At 33.8% G+C, this 15273-nt stretch overlaps 1 protein-coding gene across 3 annotated transcripts in view; it reads left to right on the top strand.

Annotated features, from left to right (window-relative positions):
• LOC121412610 (oral-facial-digital syndrome 1 protein homolog) overlaps nt 1–15273 on the top strand; it is a 46141-nt gene that overhangs the window by 9389 nt on the left and 21479 nt on the right. For all 3 annotated transcript variants that reach the window (XM_041605392.1, XM_041605405.1, XM_041605398.1), the window contains exons 11-15: nt 267–386; nt 718–791; nt 1290–1381; nt 1737–1882; nt 10811–10854. In XM_041605392.1, the coding sequence (XP_041461326.1) occupies nt 267–386; nt 718–791; nt 1290–1381; nt 1737–1882; nt 10811–10854 (476 nt within the window). The remainder of the gene's footprint in view (nt 1–266; nt 387–717; nt 792–1289; nt 1382–1736; nt 1883–10810; nt 10855–15273) is intronic.

Below are 15273 nucleotides of genomic sequence, written 5' to 3'. Positions count from 1 at the left end.
TTTAAAGTCTTGGATTTTTATAAAGAAGGGCATCTGATTTTCTTTTCTTTTTTCATCAAACCTTTTCTTTTCATTTTTTTTACTTGAAAAGATACAAAATTGTCCATATATTGTGGCTTTGTGAATATTTTTTTTCTCGTAATTTTTGACACACTTGGCATTGGAGATGTCATCATATTCTTTACTCTAACTTTATTCATTGTATATAGGAGCTCATTCTGTATTTCAAGAAAATGAGTAAAACTACTTTCCTTATTTTTATGCAGGGCTGCAAAGATGGAAGAAGACAAGAGGAAAGCCTTGGAGGAAAACTTGAAAATAAGAGAAGCATCTGTGTCAAACATAGAAACAACATATGAAAATAAACTCAAGGAAGAGACAAGAAGGTTTGTATGAAAGCTTAGTATTCCAGTCTTTCATAGATGTTATTATGATATTAATAATATACATATATGTCTTACAAATTTGCATGAAAGAGAACCCTTTGATCTGTATGCAGTGAATCATGACTTAGCTCAAGTATGGACTCCTAGCAATGCTGCGTGATGTTAATTGTAATCAATTTACGCAAAAAAAGAGATTACAGTTTTAAGTAAACCATAATTTAATTCAATATTGAATGTTATAATTGTTATTTTGTGAAATAATAACCCGAAGAACCCTTTCATTTGAATCCATTAATACATTGTTCCATAATATTTCAATGGTTGTATGCAGGTTTGAATTGGATTATGAGGCTAGACTTGCCAAGAGATTGAATGAGCTTGAACAGAGAGAAGCCAAAATCAGAGGTAAAATTCTTGAATGTATACTAATTTAGATGTACAAATAATTTGTACAGCATCATATGGCAACAGACCAAAATGGATATACATCATATACTTGTAGACTTCAATATATTTTGTTGATTTTGAATTTAAACAAAATTATTAATACATAAATATTCATTTTGGTATATAATAAAGCTATGATATGAAATTCCTCGTTTGTTCTTATGGATGCTTTTAACTATACAATTTATATGGGAAAGTAGAATTATGTGGTGTAGCTATTTTCTTTTTTCTGGACATGTTATGGAACAAAGGGCCAAAAGTAATATCATATTGTCTAGATATAAAAATATGATTGCTTTTTATTGTATTTTTTTATTCCACAATCCAAAGTAAAATGTTATAATACTTATCCTGTCGGTGGAAAAGTATAATAAACTCTATATAGAAAACAATTTTGCTTGAAATAAATCAAAAAGTAAATGTGTCTGTTTAAATTCAATTGTTTGTTTTTTTCAGCTGAACAGAGAAGTATGGTTGATGAAAAGGAAACCCTAAAATCAGTTAAAGAGCAACTACTTGGAAAGACAAATCATATTCTAGAATTAGAGGTGAGTTCATGAATTATTTGTTTACTGTTTAAAAACATTAGAGATTTCATTTCAGCATTTGAAAAAAAAGTCTGTCTTTTTTTAATCTGCCCAATCGTTTGCTAGAAATTTGTATTTCACATGCATGAAATATTTGTCTACTCTCCTTGTTTCCTCGGCACATTTTGTTGTAATTTGATAACAGCAAGAGAGATAAAAACTGAGAGATCGATCTCTTTTTGTTTCAACTGGAACTGAATATGGAACATTAAAAATGTTCTTGTATAATACTAAGAATAAGAATTTTTCTATAAAGATGTGATTGTTAGAAAATTTCTCATTTTATTCCTTGGAACCTTTCCTTCTATCTTGACAGAATCTTCTGAAGGAAGCAAAGGGTGAAGCTGCATCAGCTGCAAATAGAAGTGATGCTTTACATGAGAGAATGAGAACAATGATTGATTATCCTACGCTGAAGGAGAACAACACTATTCTCAAACGAGATCTGGAACATGCAAAAATGTGAGTTTAACAATTTACCATAATCCTTTGTTTCTTTTTTGTATGATGGGTGGATGACTGAATGGATTAATCAGCATGTAATGTAGATAGAATATAATGCATAATAGGGAGGTGTAACATTGAATGAGAAAATTAATAAATAATAAAGTGTTGGTAGATGGAAGGATGATGTGGTGGAGTTTTTTGTCTCACCTGCGAAGCAAAGTGAGACTATAGGCGCCGCTTTTCCGACGGCGGCGGCGTCAACATCAAATCTTAACCTGAGGTTAAGTTTTTGAAATGACGTCATAACTTAGAAAGTATATAGACTTAGTTAATAAAACTTGGCCATAAAGTTAATCAAGTATTACTGAACATCCTATTAGAGTTTCATGTCACATGATCAAGGTCAAAGGTCATTTAGGGTCAATGAACTTAGACCATGTTGGAGGATTCAACATCGAAATCTTAACCTGAGGTTAAGTTTTTGAAATGTCATCATAACTTAGAAAATATATGGACCTAGTTCATGAAACTTGGACATAAGGTTAATCAAGTATCACTGAACATCCTGCATGAGTTTCACGTCACATGACCAAGGTCAAAGGTCATTTAGGGTCAATGAACTTTGGCCGAATTGGGGATATCTGTTGAATTCCCATCATAACTTTAAGTTTGTGGATCTGATTCATGACACTTGGACATAATAGTAATCAAGCATCACTGAAAATTTTGTGCAAGTTTCAGGTCTCATGATTAAGGTCAAAGGTCATTTAGGGTCAATGAACTTTGGCCGAATCGGGGGTATCTGTTGAATTACCGTCATAACTTTGAAAGTTTATTGGTCTAGTTCATTAAACTTGGACATTAGAGTAATCAAGTATCACTGAACATCCTGTGCGCGTTTCAGGTCACATGACCAAGGTCAAAGGTCAATGAACTTTGGCCGAATTGGGTGTATCTGTTGAATTACCATCATAACTTTGAAAGTTTATGGATCTGATTCATGAAACTTGTACATAAGAGTAATCAAGTATCACTGAACATCCTGTTCGAGTTTCAGGTCACATGATCAAGGTCAAAGGTCATGTAAGGTCAATGAACTTTGGCCATGTTGGGGTTTTTTGTTGAATAACCATCATATCTCTGTAAGTTTATTGGTCTAGTTCATAAAAAGTGGACATAAGAGTAACCATGGATCACTGAACATCTTGTGCGAGTTAGAGTAGTATTCAAAGTCAGCACTGCTGCTATATTGAACCGCGTGATGCAGGTGAGACGGCCAGAGGCATTCCACTTGTATTGATAAAAAAAAGTTTACACTTAGTAAAAATCCTGTAAAATTATATATTTGTAATATCCTGAAGATTCTTCCACATTTTAAGATTGGTACAGATCCACTCAAGCAAATGACGATATAACTGTTGAAAAATATTTTCGCCTGAGTGAGCCCCACTTACTTTTAAAAAGTTAGTGAAAAATGATTTGCGCAGAACTCTGAAATAGTTATGCGAATAAAAGTAGACCTTAATCATGAAGAACACGTTGAATTTAGCTAGTAAAATTGATTTGATGATATGTTTTACCTTTTTAACTTGTTTCCTTGCCAAAAACACTTTGAAGAGTGCATTGTGCCCCACCCCACTCCCCCACACACCGCGGCCATCGTGACGATATTTGCTTTACACTGAGCTGTGATTTACTTGAAACGGTATAGGCTTGATTTTCATTTGTTAATCATTGTCAAGCTTGGGAAAAGTGTGGAGAAACAAGTATTAAATAAAAAATGAAATGTAAATCCACTTTAGATGATATAGACTTAGTAAAAACTTAGTGAAAAAATGCTAAAGAGGTCTGATATAAACTTTTGTTCAGATTCAGTTATGTCCTCAGATCCAGCTGGTACAAAAAGGGTAAAGGTTGTGCTTAATTAGTGTTGAAATTTCAATTTGGGTGGCAAAATCATTACAAAATGCTTGAATGTATCCGTTTAATTTCAATTGACTAAAAGTGCAAGGGAAATGGATGAGAAATGTTTCGCAGGGTAAGTTTGATTTCGCCCTTTCCCATTTACACAGCGTGAAAACGAGCATTTCTGCGCAAACAGATTTCTGCAAGCTTTACGAAAATGGACAGTGCTCACTCAAGTGTAACATTCTGTCAAAACTTTTACTTGCATTAGATAGATGAGACCCAAACCCAAGATTATATGTGGAAAAAATTACCCATATGTTGTATATTTTTTAATTCCCAGGGCTTTTTCAAAGTGTAAACTTTTTTTTTATACGCACTGTATAGGTCATGGACATGGAATGGTCATTTTATTGGAAAAGATGCTTGATAGCTCGGAAACCTGAATCTAGGGAATTTGTTAGTTAGGCAATGCATTAACCCTATCCAGGCCGGGAGGGGGGGATGGGGGTTCAGAAGCCCCCCTCAACAATTCGCACGATATTTTCGTTGCACAATTTTTTTAGTTTACTGTGCCACCTGCTGACTTTTTACTTCCAAGTTTTGCGCATTTTTTTAGATCAATTCTGCGACGCCCGGGTACGCAGTTTCGAAATTACACAACATTTTGTAAGTGCATGTCAGACTAAAAATTGCTAAAAAATGTGATTCGTGTGCAAAGTCAATGCAATTTGTGTTTTCAACCAAAAATCATGAATGTATGATTATTTCTAGTTTTGCTGGTCTAAATGGATTTGTTTTATGCCGTGTATAATCTCAAGAGTCCTATACAAAGTTCATTGAAAAAACAGTGAAAATCAAGAGGTCCAAAAAACATAGAAATGCATAAAAAAATTGCAAAAACTATATATACTACATAAGAAATTGATTTTATATCGCAATTTTTTTTTCATGTACATTTCCAACACCGCAAAGAGCATACCGCATACTAGCATAATAGTGATTTGCATGAAATAAATTACTATACAATTTCGTAAATTATGTCCCAGACAACCTGCATGCAAATTTTCCGCGCGATCAAAAGCCGAGATCTCAAGGGGGCCTGGACGCCCCAACCATATGAACTCCCAAAATACCCCGGCCTAGACAGGGTTAATGGTAGAATAGAGAGGTTCAATAAAATGATGGATGAGTTGATGGAATAGGTGCAGAGAGTGGTGGATTGATTGAGTTGATGTATAGAGGGTAATAATGATTAGTGGATAGTGTGATGAATTAATTGATGGAATAGGTGTACACTCTGGGTCAGATCAGAGGTCACTGGGTCATGACCTTTGATGTTTCATGCCTTTAATAGGTATTACTCTGCTGTGTACTGCTTGCCTAGGCTAGACATGTGGAAAAGGTGGAGAGTGTTGGGTTAACTGATGGATGAAATAATGGAAAAGTCGGATAAAGTGATGTGTTTATACATTGATGGAGGAATTGATGGCATAGGTGGATGGACTTATGAATGAATTAATTTATACATAGTTAGAATAAATGGTTGACAGTCTAACTTGATAGATTGATGTTTCCCCAGATTATTTCATATCCTGTGTTTAGGTATTGAAAAATAAAGTGATTGCCTATTTTCTTTGTATGTGTGTGTGTTGATTTCTATAAGCACTTTTTTGTCTCGCCCACCAGAGGGGAAGGCAAGACTAATGGGGCGTTGCAAGAAACTTGCAATCAATTACAAGTCTTTTTTCATTCCCCAAATCAAGCATGCCGTGTAATTAATTGCAAATCTGCAATTGATTGCTAATCTGCTCCATGAAACAAGGAGTGCAAGCTTATTTGCTAAAGTTTAAAGTGATCAATCAACTGTAAACTTGCAATAGAATATTTGCGAATGTCATCCGTCCGTCCGTCACAAACATTATGACAAATAACTCAGTAACCGTAAGTCACTTTTCAACCAAACTTGGATTGTATAGATGTACTTTGGGGATCTGCATGTTATGCTGCAGTAGGAGGTAACATGGTAAGTTCAAAGGTCATTTTCAGGTCAATGTTAAAGTTTACGTGCAAGACTCTCTTATGACATATAACTCCGCAACCATAAGTCACTTTTCATGAAAACTTGGGTGGTAGATGGACTTGGGAGACCTGCATGGAGTGTAGGCCTGAATGGAGTGCTGCAGTTAGAGGTCATATGGTAAGGTCAAAGGTTATTTTCAGGTCAACGATAAAGTTTATGTGCAAGACTCTCTTATGACACATAACTCCACAAACGTAAGTCACTTTTCAACCAAACTTGGATGGTAGATGTAGTTAGGGGACCTGCATGTTAGGTGCAGTCGGAGGTCACATGGTAAGGTCAAAGGTCATTTTCAGGTCAACGTAAAAGTTTACATGCAAGACTCTCTTATGACACCTAACTCTGCAACTGTAAGTCACTTTTCAACCAAACTTGGATGATAGATGGACTTGGGGGACCTGCATGTTAGGCTGCAGTCAGAGGTCACTTGGTAAGTTCAAAGGTCATTTTCAGGTCTATGTTAAAGTTTACTTTGGTTGTAGATGTATATCATGGCACAGTCAGAGGTCTCATGGTAAGGTCAAAGGTCATTTTGAGGTCATTGTTATGATATAACTCTGCAACCGTAAGTCACTTTTTCACCATACTCGCGTTGTAGCTGTACTATGTTATTATGTTCAGAGGTCACATGGTACTGTCAAAGGTCATTTTGACATCAAGATTAAAGTATATGTGCAAGACTCTTGACAAATATTATCCCATCCCAGTTATTTTACAATGAACTTTTGATACAATTCTGTTGCATGCCCTAGCAAATCACAATATTTCTGGTTACTTTCACAAGTGGGCGAGACACAACATCACTTATGCCTTGTTGAATATTGATGTTATCATGTTAATGTGTAATTTTATGAGATATTTTTTAAAAGAATGTACATTTGGGTACTTGTATTTGTTAGTGTTGTCTGAATAGGTAATTTGTTTCATTTATAACAGGAGGGCACTTTGGTATTTTAATCTATTTAATGCAACTTAATAATAGCAATGAGCATTTGCGCAGATCACAATTGCAGTAATTGATTGCTGTCTATCAAATATCACATGATGTCAAGCAGTCTGTAATCTTGATCAAACACTGAATTTTAGCTCTTTATCAAACAATGTTTATTAAATAGTAAAGCCATTATAGAGTTATTTGTTTGCACCAATTCAAGTAATGGAGAATGGCTGAATTGAATGTATATAAATGTACATTTTGAGCCTTATTCTACAACGGAGTGTTGTGGCCAAGTGGATTAGTCTCTGGATTTGAAACAGAGTGTCATGGGTTCGAATCCCAGCCAATGGGTAGGGGAAGGCGGGGTACATGTAAGTTGAGCATAGGGGCAAGTTGAGCCACCAGCTGCAGGCCAATAATGAATGAGTCAGACATTGTGGTGGTGTCATGTATTGATGACCCATAGCATAACCCCTAACCCCACCACATTGTTTCCAACTTTGAAACAAAAAGTAGTTTTTTAGAGGGAAAAATGTGAATTTCAGCCAAAAAAGTAAAAAAGAGTGTGAAATAGATAAGTGCTTCATAAACACCCACGTCTTTAAATATAATAAAGACATGATAACAAAATTATTAGTCCAGGTATGGATCTTCATTCTTGTCATAGTCTTTTATATGATGGATGCATAATAAATGTGTGGATACAAAATTATTGCACTAAGTTCGGACTGGGGTAAGTTGAGCCAAACAGCATGGGGCAAGTTGAGCCATGGTAATTCCTGTGGTAATGTATCTTAAAAAAACAAACCATAAAAATCGATTGAAATACAGGCTGAAAGGAGCAAATTAACATGACTGCTCATTTCCTTTTACAGGATGTTTAAGTATTTATAGAGAATTAGCAAGTGAAAAGACTTTAAACAAAACATTGACATGCTGGTTCTCCCCCCATACATTTTGTACATAGTTTTTGTGGCTCAACTTACCCCAGAAGGTGGCTCAAACTTACCCCATATATGGGGCAAGTTGAGCCATTTGACATCGGTTTTTTCAAAGGTCACGATGACTTTCAGTGTTGGGGTAGAAAGTTATATATAGGTGGAAAATATTTCAGAAGAATGAAATTTCAAAGCAAGGTACTTATTTTGACAAGATTATTAATCATATCAATTCTAACATGCAAAAAGCAAAAACTGTCACAACTTACCCCGCCTTCCCCTACCTGGTAGGAATTTATTCCTTGAAATGTGGGTGCGCTGTAATCTTGGAAATTACGGCTGCCAAGCTACAGCTGGGGTAATAATATCCTTGAAGTCCTTTGGAAGTGCATAGAGACGTTATTCATAATTGTGATTTGCGCAATATATGTTCTGTGTATTATTATTATTATAATTAATAACAATAAAGGAAGATTAACCTTCTTTCAGTAAATATGTAATTAATGATTTAATTCAGTTTTTAAAAAAATGCAAGCAAAGAAAAATATATATGTGATTTATTTGATGATTAATTAGGTACCGTACTTGACACTTAGGGAATGAAATGTGCCATATCAAATTAAAAATATTAGGTTATATTCCATACAGAGCTAAATCCACTGCAGTCATTTAGGATTTGTTAATTTTGTGCCAGATGTGTCTACATCATCAGTGCAAGTTTGATATAAATAATAGAGTTTTATTATTTTTATGATTTTTTTTCATTTAGCTCCTTTTGGAATAAAAAGTTGAAAATTCAACTCTTCATAATAGAAAATATTAGAAAAATTTTGATATTTTTTCCTTTTTCAATTCTCAATAGATTAACATCAGAAAACATTAAATGTATTCCACACTGTACCTGTTTCATTTTGAATTTCCTTTGTTTTACATGTTTAAATGTGCTCCAAAGGGAGCTAAATCCATGGAATTTAATATTATGATAAATCTTAAAAATTGATATTAATTGCTAGAATTTTAGTTAATGAAATCTAAGATGATAGCACCGATATCACAATAAATAGCAGCAGATGAGGGAAAGTGGTGAATAATAAACTTTGATTTATAGAAAAATGCTCTGGATGGATTCTTTTGGAATAAAACTCTTGAATTATACCCTTAAAAATTTGGAATTGAAAGTGTCTTTTAAGGAGAGTTTGTTTTTCGGGTATATAACACCTGTCTTCTTTGACAATTTTCATATTGATTGAGAAAGAGAAAGCTTGAAAGAGGTTTATTTCAGAATGCTCACGTTCTCTTGCTCTCATTTGAGATCTAATCCATCACAGGACAGCTTTACTGTATATGTTTTTGCTTTGTACAAGTTTAAAATATATCTTCTCCTAGTCTTGCACTCATTTATGTTTATAGGAAACAGCACATTTAATGGTTATTAACTGTTATCAGTATTCATTTCAGTAACAATTTTATTGTAAATAGGAGACATGCATGTACAACAACTAAGAAAACAAGGGGGTGTATTAACCTCAAAACAAATTTAAAAAAACATGAAAATGGACTGAAAAAGAAAATGACAGAAATATAAGAGATGAAATATAATTCATTTTGAGATATTGTTCTAGCTCCATATAATTTTCGTACAGTTTTAGATTTATAGGATGAGGCAATTTACCTCACTTTTTAAGTTCTTTAAAACAACAACTCTGGACTTACGGTAATAATTTCATTATGATGTCATAAAATGAGTACAAGTTACAACTTTGTACAGATTGTAAAAAAAATTGAAACGATTTGACTAGTCCAAAGATTGCTGCCTTGTGACACAAAAAGAGAAAATATCCCCTATTTCTGCAACTTTTTTTTACACCTCTCATTCCATAATTGACCTTGTTTACAAATCGTCACTCCATATCTGAACAAGCCTTCAGTGAGTTAGAATATGCAAATATTGGGGAAGAATGAGGTACTGCTGAGCTTCAAAATCAGACATTCTCTCTTATCGCACACAGTCAAGCAAACGTCTAATATGTACATTTTAAATTAAAATTGACATAGGAAACGGGTATGAACAGATTGAATCAAACATCAATAATTGTTCTGGTGCATGTGTGCTGAAACGCGGGAAGTGATGATAGGAACTGACGGGAATGGAGTGTGAATTCATGGAAAAGGGGAGAGAAAGTGATTGAGTGAGAGAAAAAAAGAAGTGGAGGAACAGGGATGCAGATGAGAGGAAGAGAGATGGGAGCAAGCAAGACAGCAAAGAGAGAAAGGGGTAGAGATGGTGATTGAAAGAAAGAGAATCAAGTGGAGAAACAAAGATATATAAAGGTAGATAAGAGAGAGAGAGATGAGAAAGGTAGAAAGGATGGCAAGGGGGGGTGGGGGGGTGGCAGCAAGGGGATACTGTAAAATGTCAGATATGAACTGGAATATCCAATTCTTGTATTTGGTATAAAGAGATTGTATGTAGGTAAAATGTGACATAGATTATAAAGATGAGAAACAATAAAGTTTAAATGTTTTAAATGGAATATAGTGCCTGTGTATGTATTGATCTTGTAAGCTTCTTTCATTTCAAATTAATTAGATGCACACATGTATGACTAAATGACTAGTGTGATATAGGGCCTATCTCTAAAGTGTACAGAAGAGAGAACAAGAAATACAAACAATGAAAAATGTTATGATAATATTGCACATAACAAATGAGGTAGAGTGAAAGGGGAGGCAGGAAGAGAGAGGAAACATCTTAAGAGAATGGTTTTGACATTGTACACTATATTACATAACTCTTTCATTTACTGACTCAATCGAAAATCAATACTTTCATTATACTTTAATTAGACAGAATATTCATAAGCCTTGTGCAGTGCTAATTGGTCTGTTGTCTTCCAGTCAAATTAAACCTTCGCATGCTTTCTATTCACACAGTTTTACAATCTTGTGTATGTACGTCACACACTTCTCCCACAAACTCATACATTTCGCTTGACATAGGTTAGTACATAATTGATGCTGTGTCCATTCTGTCTCATTTTCTAATTTTCTGCTCATTACTTTTCTTGTTGGTGTTGCAGGCGTATCGCAGAGCTTGGAAGCGAGTACAAGGGAGAGCAGAAGAGTAAGTCTTATGTGATTTTGTCTCTTTATCATTGGGATTGTAGTATAAAGCTTTGTTTAATTCGTCTATCAATGTTATTGCTTTAAAATGATCTGTTATGATGGAAAAAATATATTTAACTTTGGTTATATTTCCTACATCTTCATGATTTAATTTTCATGTTAATAAATATCTGTTGTTTCTTAATCCATTTTGTTGAAAGTATTGACAAATATGGTAACAATTGAAGTGATTGTGCTGTTGCAAATTTGGTGTAAGTGGAGTGGTTTTGCTGATTTTTTGCAGTGGTAAATTATGGGGTTTTTAAAATGATATTGTTGATGAAGGTAGAGCTATAATAAGTATTTAATTGGTATGATAAAGATGATGATGGTGGTGGTGGTGATGATAATGATGATGATGTTGATGATAATGATGTTGATTATGATGATTATGGTGATGGTGGTGATGATGATGGTTATATGATGATGTTGATGATGATGACGACGATGACGATGATGGTTATATGATGGTGATGGTGATGATAATGATGATAATGATGGTGAAGGTGATGATAATGATATTGATTTTGATTATGGTGATAATGATTATGTTGATGATGGTGATGATAATGATGTTGATTATGATGATAATGATTATGATAATGGTGATGGTGGTGGTGGTGATGGTGATGATGTTGATGATGGTGATTAGCTAAATTGAGTATTGTTGTCATGGTAGTTTATACTAGTGGAAAAATGTAAATAAAGCACTGATAGAAAGATAATTTTCAGTCAGACGTAGCTTGTCACGATATGCAATGCAAACAAATGATGAATCCATTGATTTTCATCAAAGTAAATGTGAATTATAGAGCATTAAGACTTTTATAGAGTGTGTAATGACAGAAAGGTATGAATCCTATTTTATGTAGTTTTTACTTTATTCTTCTCCATCGTCATCATCATCATTATCATCATCATCACCATCATCATCATCACCACCAACACCACCACCCTCAATCCCAATCTATTGGTAAATATCCATAATTAGAATGCACTGTCCAAATGTCAAGGAGCTACTCCAGTGGATGTGGTTACCATGGTAATTTATCAGCATGGATCACACAAAATACATCACTTCCATCCCTTTTGTGCATATATGTAGATGCATTTTTCATTGCTAATGTCTAATCTGCTGAAAGTACTGTTAACCTGAACGTTAAAGCATTTTACATTGGAACATGCTGGGTTACTAATGGCCTATTTGAAGGACCCTATTTCATGGTTAAATGAATTAGGGGCTTTTAGCCAAATCAGATTTGACATTGTTGTGGTATTAATGGACAGACAAATGATTGTTGAAGAATTCAACAACTTCAATGTCATTTGACATTGTCATATTTGTACACAGAATTATAGGAAAATATATACATTAGACAGTGAGTTTTAGTTTTACATAATTACTGCGATACGATCTGATATTGTGACATACATGAGGAAGTGCTGCACAATATTCTCTTGGAAAAAACTGTTTTTAACTAAGAAAATCTGTGATTCCAAAGTAGTTCAAGTTGCTAAATTCTGATAAGGACCTATTTCATAATTTAGCCTCACTTGGATTTTTTTTTAATGAACCCCATAGAAGCAAATGATTAGTAAATAGTGTATAAATAATGATTATTAAAGTGGTTAAAGTTCTTCATCATGAACGCTAATTTTGTGCCCCCTTGGTTATGCTAGTATAACCATCATCCTGTTACATAATTATCAGCAGCACAACTATATTCATTTCTGTAAATTTGGAAGATATCAAAATTAGTTTAAAAAACACAAACAAATAAATACCTTTACAATGTACTAGACGATGCTCAGTTTGGATTCCAAACTGTCTTATTAGACATTTCAAAGAGTAGACACACTGCACATCACTTCAACTTTTACAATACCTAGGTCAGATAGCCATGCCATGTCCAAATGAATAGTTTGACCATTGGACCAATTTTAAAGGTCAAGTTCACCCCAGAAAACTGTTGATTTGAATAGAGGAAAATCAACTAGCATAACACTGAAAATTTCATCAAAAATCGGATTCGGATATAAAATAAGAAAGCTATTACATTTTAAATTTTCGCTTATTTTTCACAAAACAGTGATAAGCACTACTCAGTAACATGCAAATTAGACAGTCAATGATGTCCCTCACTATTTCGTTTGTTTTTTATTGTTTGGATTATACAATATTTCATTTTTTACAGATTTGACAGTAAGAACCAACTTGACTAAAAAAATGCTAATTTCACATGTTTCGAGAGGAAGTAATAGTTACATGTAATGCACTTGGCAATGACGAAAAAAGTAGAATATTTCATATAATAAAATGCAAAAGAAATAGTGGATGGCGTCATCAGTCTCCTCACTTGCATACCAACCAGGATGTGCATATAACTGTTTTGTGAAATTAAGCGAAACTTTAAAATGTCATAACTTTCTTATTTTACATTCAGTTTGATGAAATTTTCAGTGTTATGCTTGTTGGATTGTTCTCTTTCTATTCAAATCAACTTTTTGTTGGGGTGGACTTGTCCTTTAATTATGCATTTGCTGGTTGTAGAAGCAATAAATACATCTGTACAGTGTACAGAGGTTGTTATAATTGAGTACGGCATGTATATATCCAAACACAATTTATTAGATTTCTCAAGCTCCTCTTTCATATGACACAATGATGAAGATGGAAGGGTAATTTGTTATGAATTTAGTAACCATGGTAACAAAACTCCAACGATTTTAGCTTGCATAACTTGTTCACTTTGACCTTATCAAATAACAGACACTAAAATTCCTACTCGGTCAGGTATGATTTATTCTATTAAAGAACCAGTTGTTTGACGTACTCTGGCAACAATTGCTCAGGGTGCATGTGTCTTGTAAATTTGTTCTTGGATGCTAAATCAGATTTTCAGCTAAATTGTTTTATTACCATCAACCAAGGTTGAAATGTGTGTGTGTGGGGGGGGGGGGGTCAGATTGAAATTTGTGTTAAGCATTTGAATGCAAAGTTTATTACTTGTCAAAATTTAATAAGGAATATCTTTAATCCAGTCAAAATTTGTTAACAACAGCAAGAGAAAAAAAAATCATTTAGCATAAGAAAAGGTCACTAGTCTGGAAAGTCAAGCAAAAATTACAAAACAGTTTTATGAAACACCCTCAGCACTATTTTTTCTGTTGACAATGATATTTGTAATTTTAGGATGAGGATTAGGATCATTTGGTTCTAGTCGATACTTGGATTGATATGCTGATTAGTTGATGTGAACACAGAGCAATTGACATTGACTTCTCTTCTTCTTTTTGAACAGGAAGGATAATTCAGACAAAATAAAGGAGATTATTTAAAGATGTTGAATGGTTTCTGTCTTGCACTAAATATTATTGAAAGTACTTATAAAAATATTAATCATCTTACCTGATGAATTACCTAAAGTTTTGCAAGAAGCTAATTTATGTTAGTGCATGTACATGTATTACCTGAAGATAAAGTTGATCATCCATCAAGCATTGAGATGTCAACACAGTTGACAATACTTTTCAATTTGATAATAAACCCAACCCGTTTTTGGTGCAGGGAAAGTAAAACCTTATTTTGTCTTTGAATACATACAAAAAATAGATGAGAGCAATAAGTTCAATTTAACTGAGATGTGTTGGTACCGTAATTTCATTTAAAATGCAGAAATACTATGCTTGATGAATTATTCAAAACTTAATTCGTAGTGATTCATGTGAATTAGTTACCTTCTTGGCAACTGAACAATAGGAAATAACATTTAATGAATCATCTCACACCACACACATATGAGAAAGAAACATCCATCTTAAAGCTGCCTACATTCTCGACTGCATACCGTAAGTTAAATTTTATCAACATGACATACATGTGTCATATATTTCTGTAAAAAAAAATTAAATCTGCTTTAGCTCTCTGATATAGAATAATCCTTCATAACATCTCTTTAACGATTCACTATTGATAACTGTCAATGATCAAGAAATGTCAGCGTAGTAATGTTATTTTGGCTGAACTTGAGAAATCACAATATCCCTGGGTAAGTATCGGTAGTAAATACTTTCACACCAAACTGAAAATAAAAAAGTCCCAAAATTCAACAAGAGTGTGCACAGATCCTTCATTTTCACTTAAGAAAATGCAAAAGTGCCTCACTGACAAGCTCAGTTATTTCGCTCCCTTGCTTTTGAGTTTCTTCAAAAAGATTTTACACATCTTGGCCCCCTACTAAAAAAAAATCTGCATACGGCCATGCAAAGGTTTCCACTGGATAGAAAATATGAAGGAACAGCACTGATTGGTTCATTAGTATAATTTTCAACAAAATGTGCATGCAACAATCCTTTTGATTGGCCATCGCTCTTGATA

The sequence above is a fragment of the Lytechinus variegatus genome, chromosome 1 (assembly GCF_018143015.1).
Source record: "Lytechinus variegatus isolate NC3 chromosome 1, Lvar_3.0, whole genome shotgun sequence".
Taxonomy (NCBI): Eukaryota; Metazoa; Echinodermata; class Echinoidea; order Temnopleuroida; family Toxopneustidae; genus Lytechinus; species Lytechinus variegatus.
Note: the sequence above shows the minus strand (reverse complement) of the source record. Positions and strands in the feature narration are given on the sequence as shown.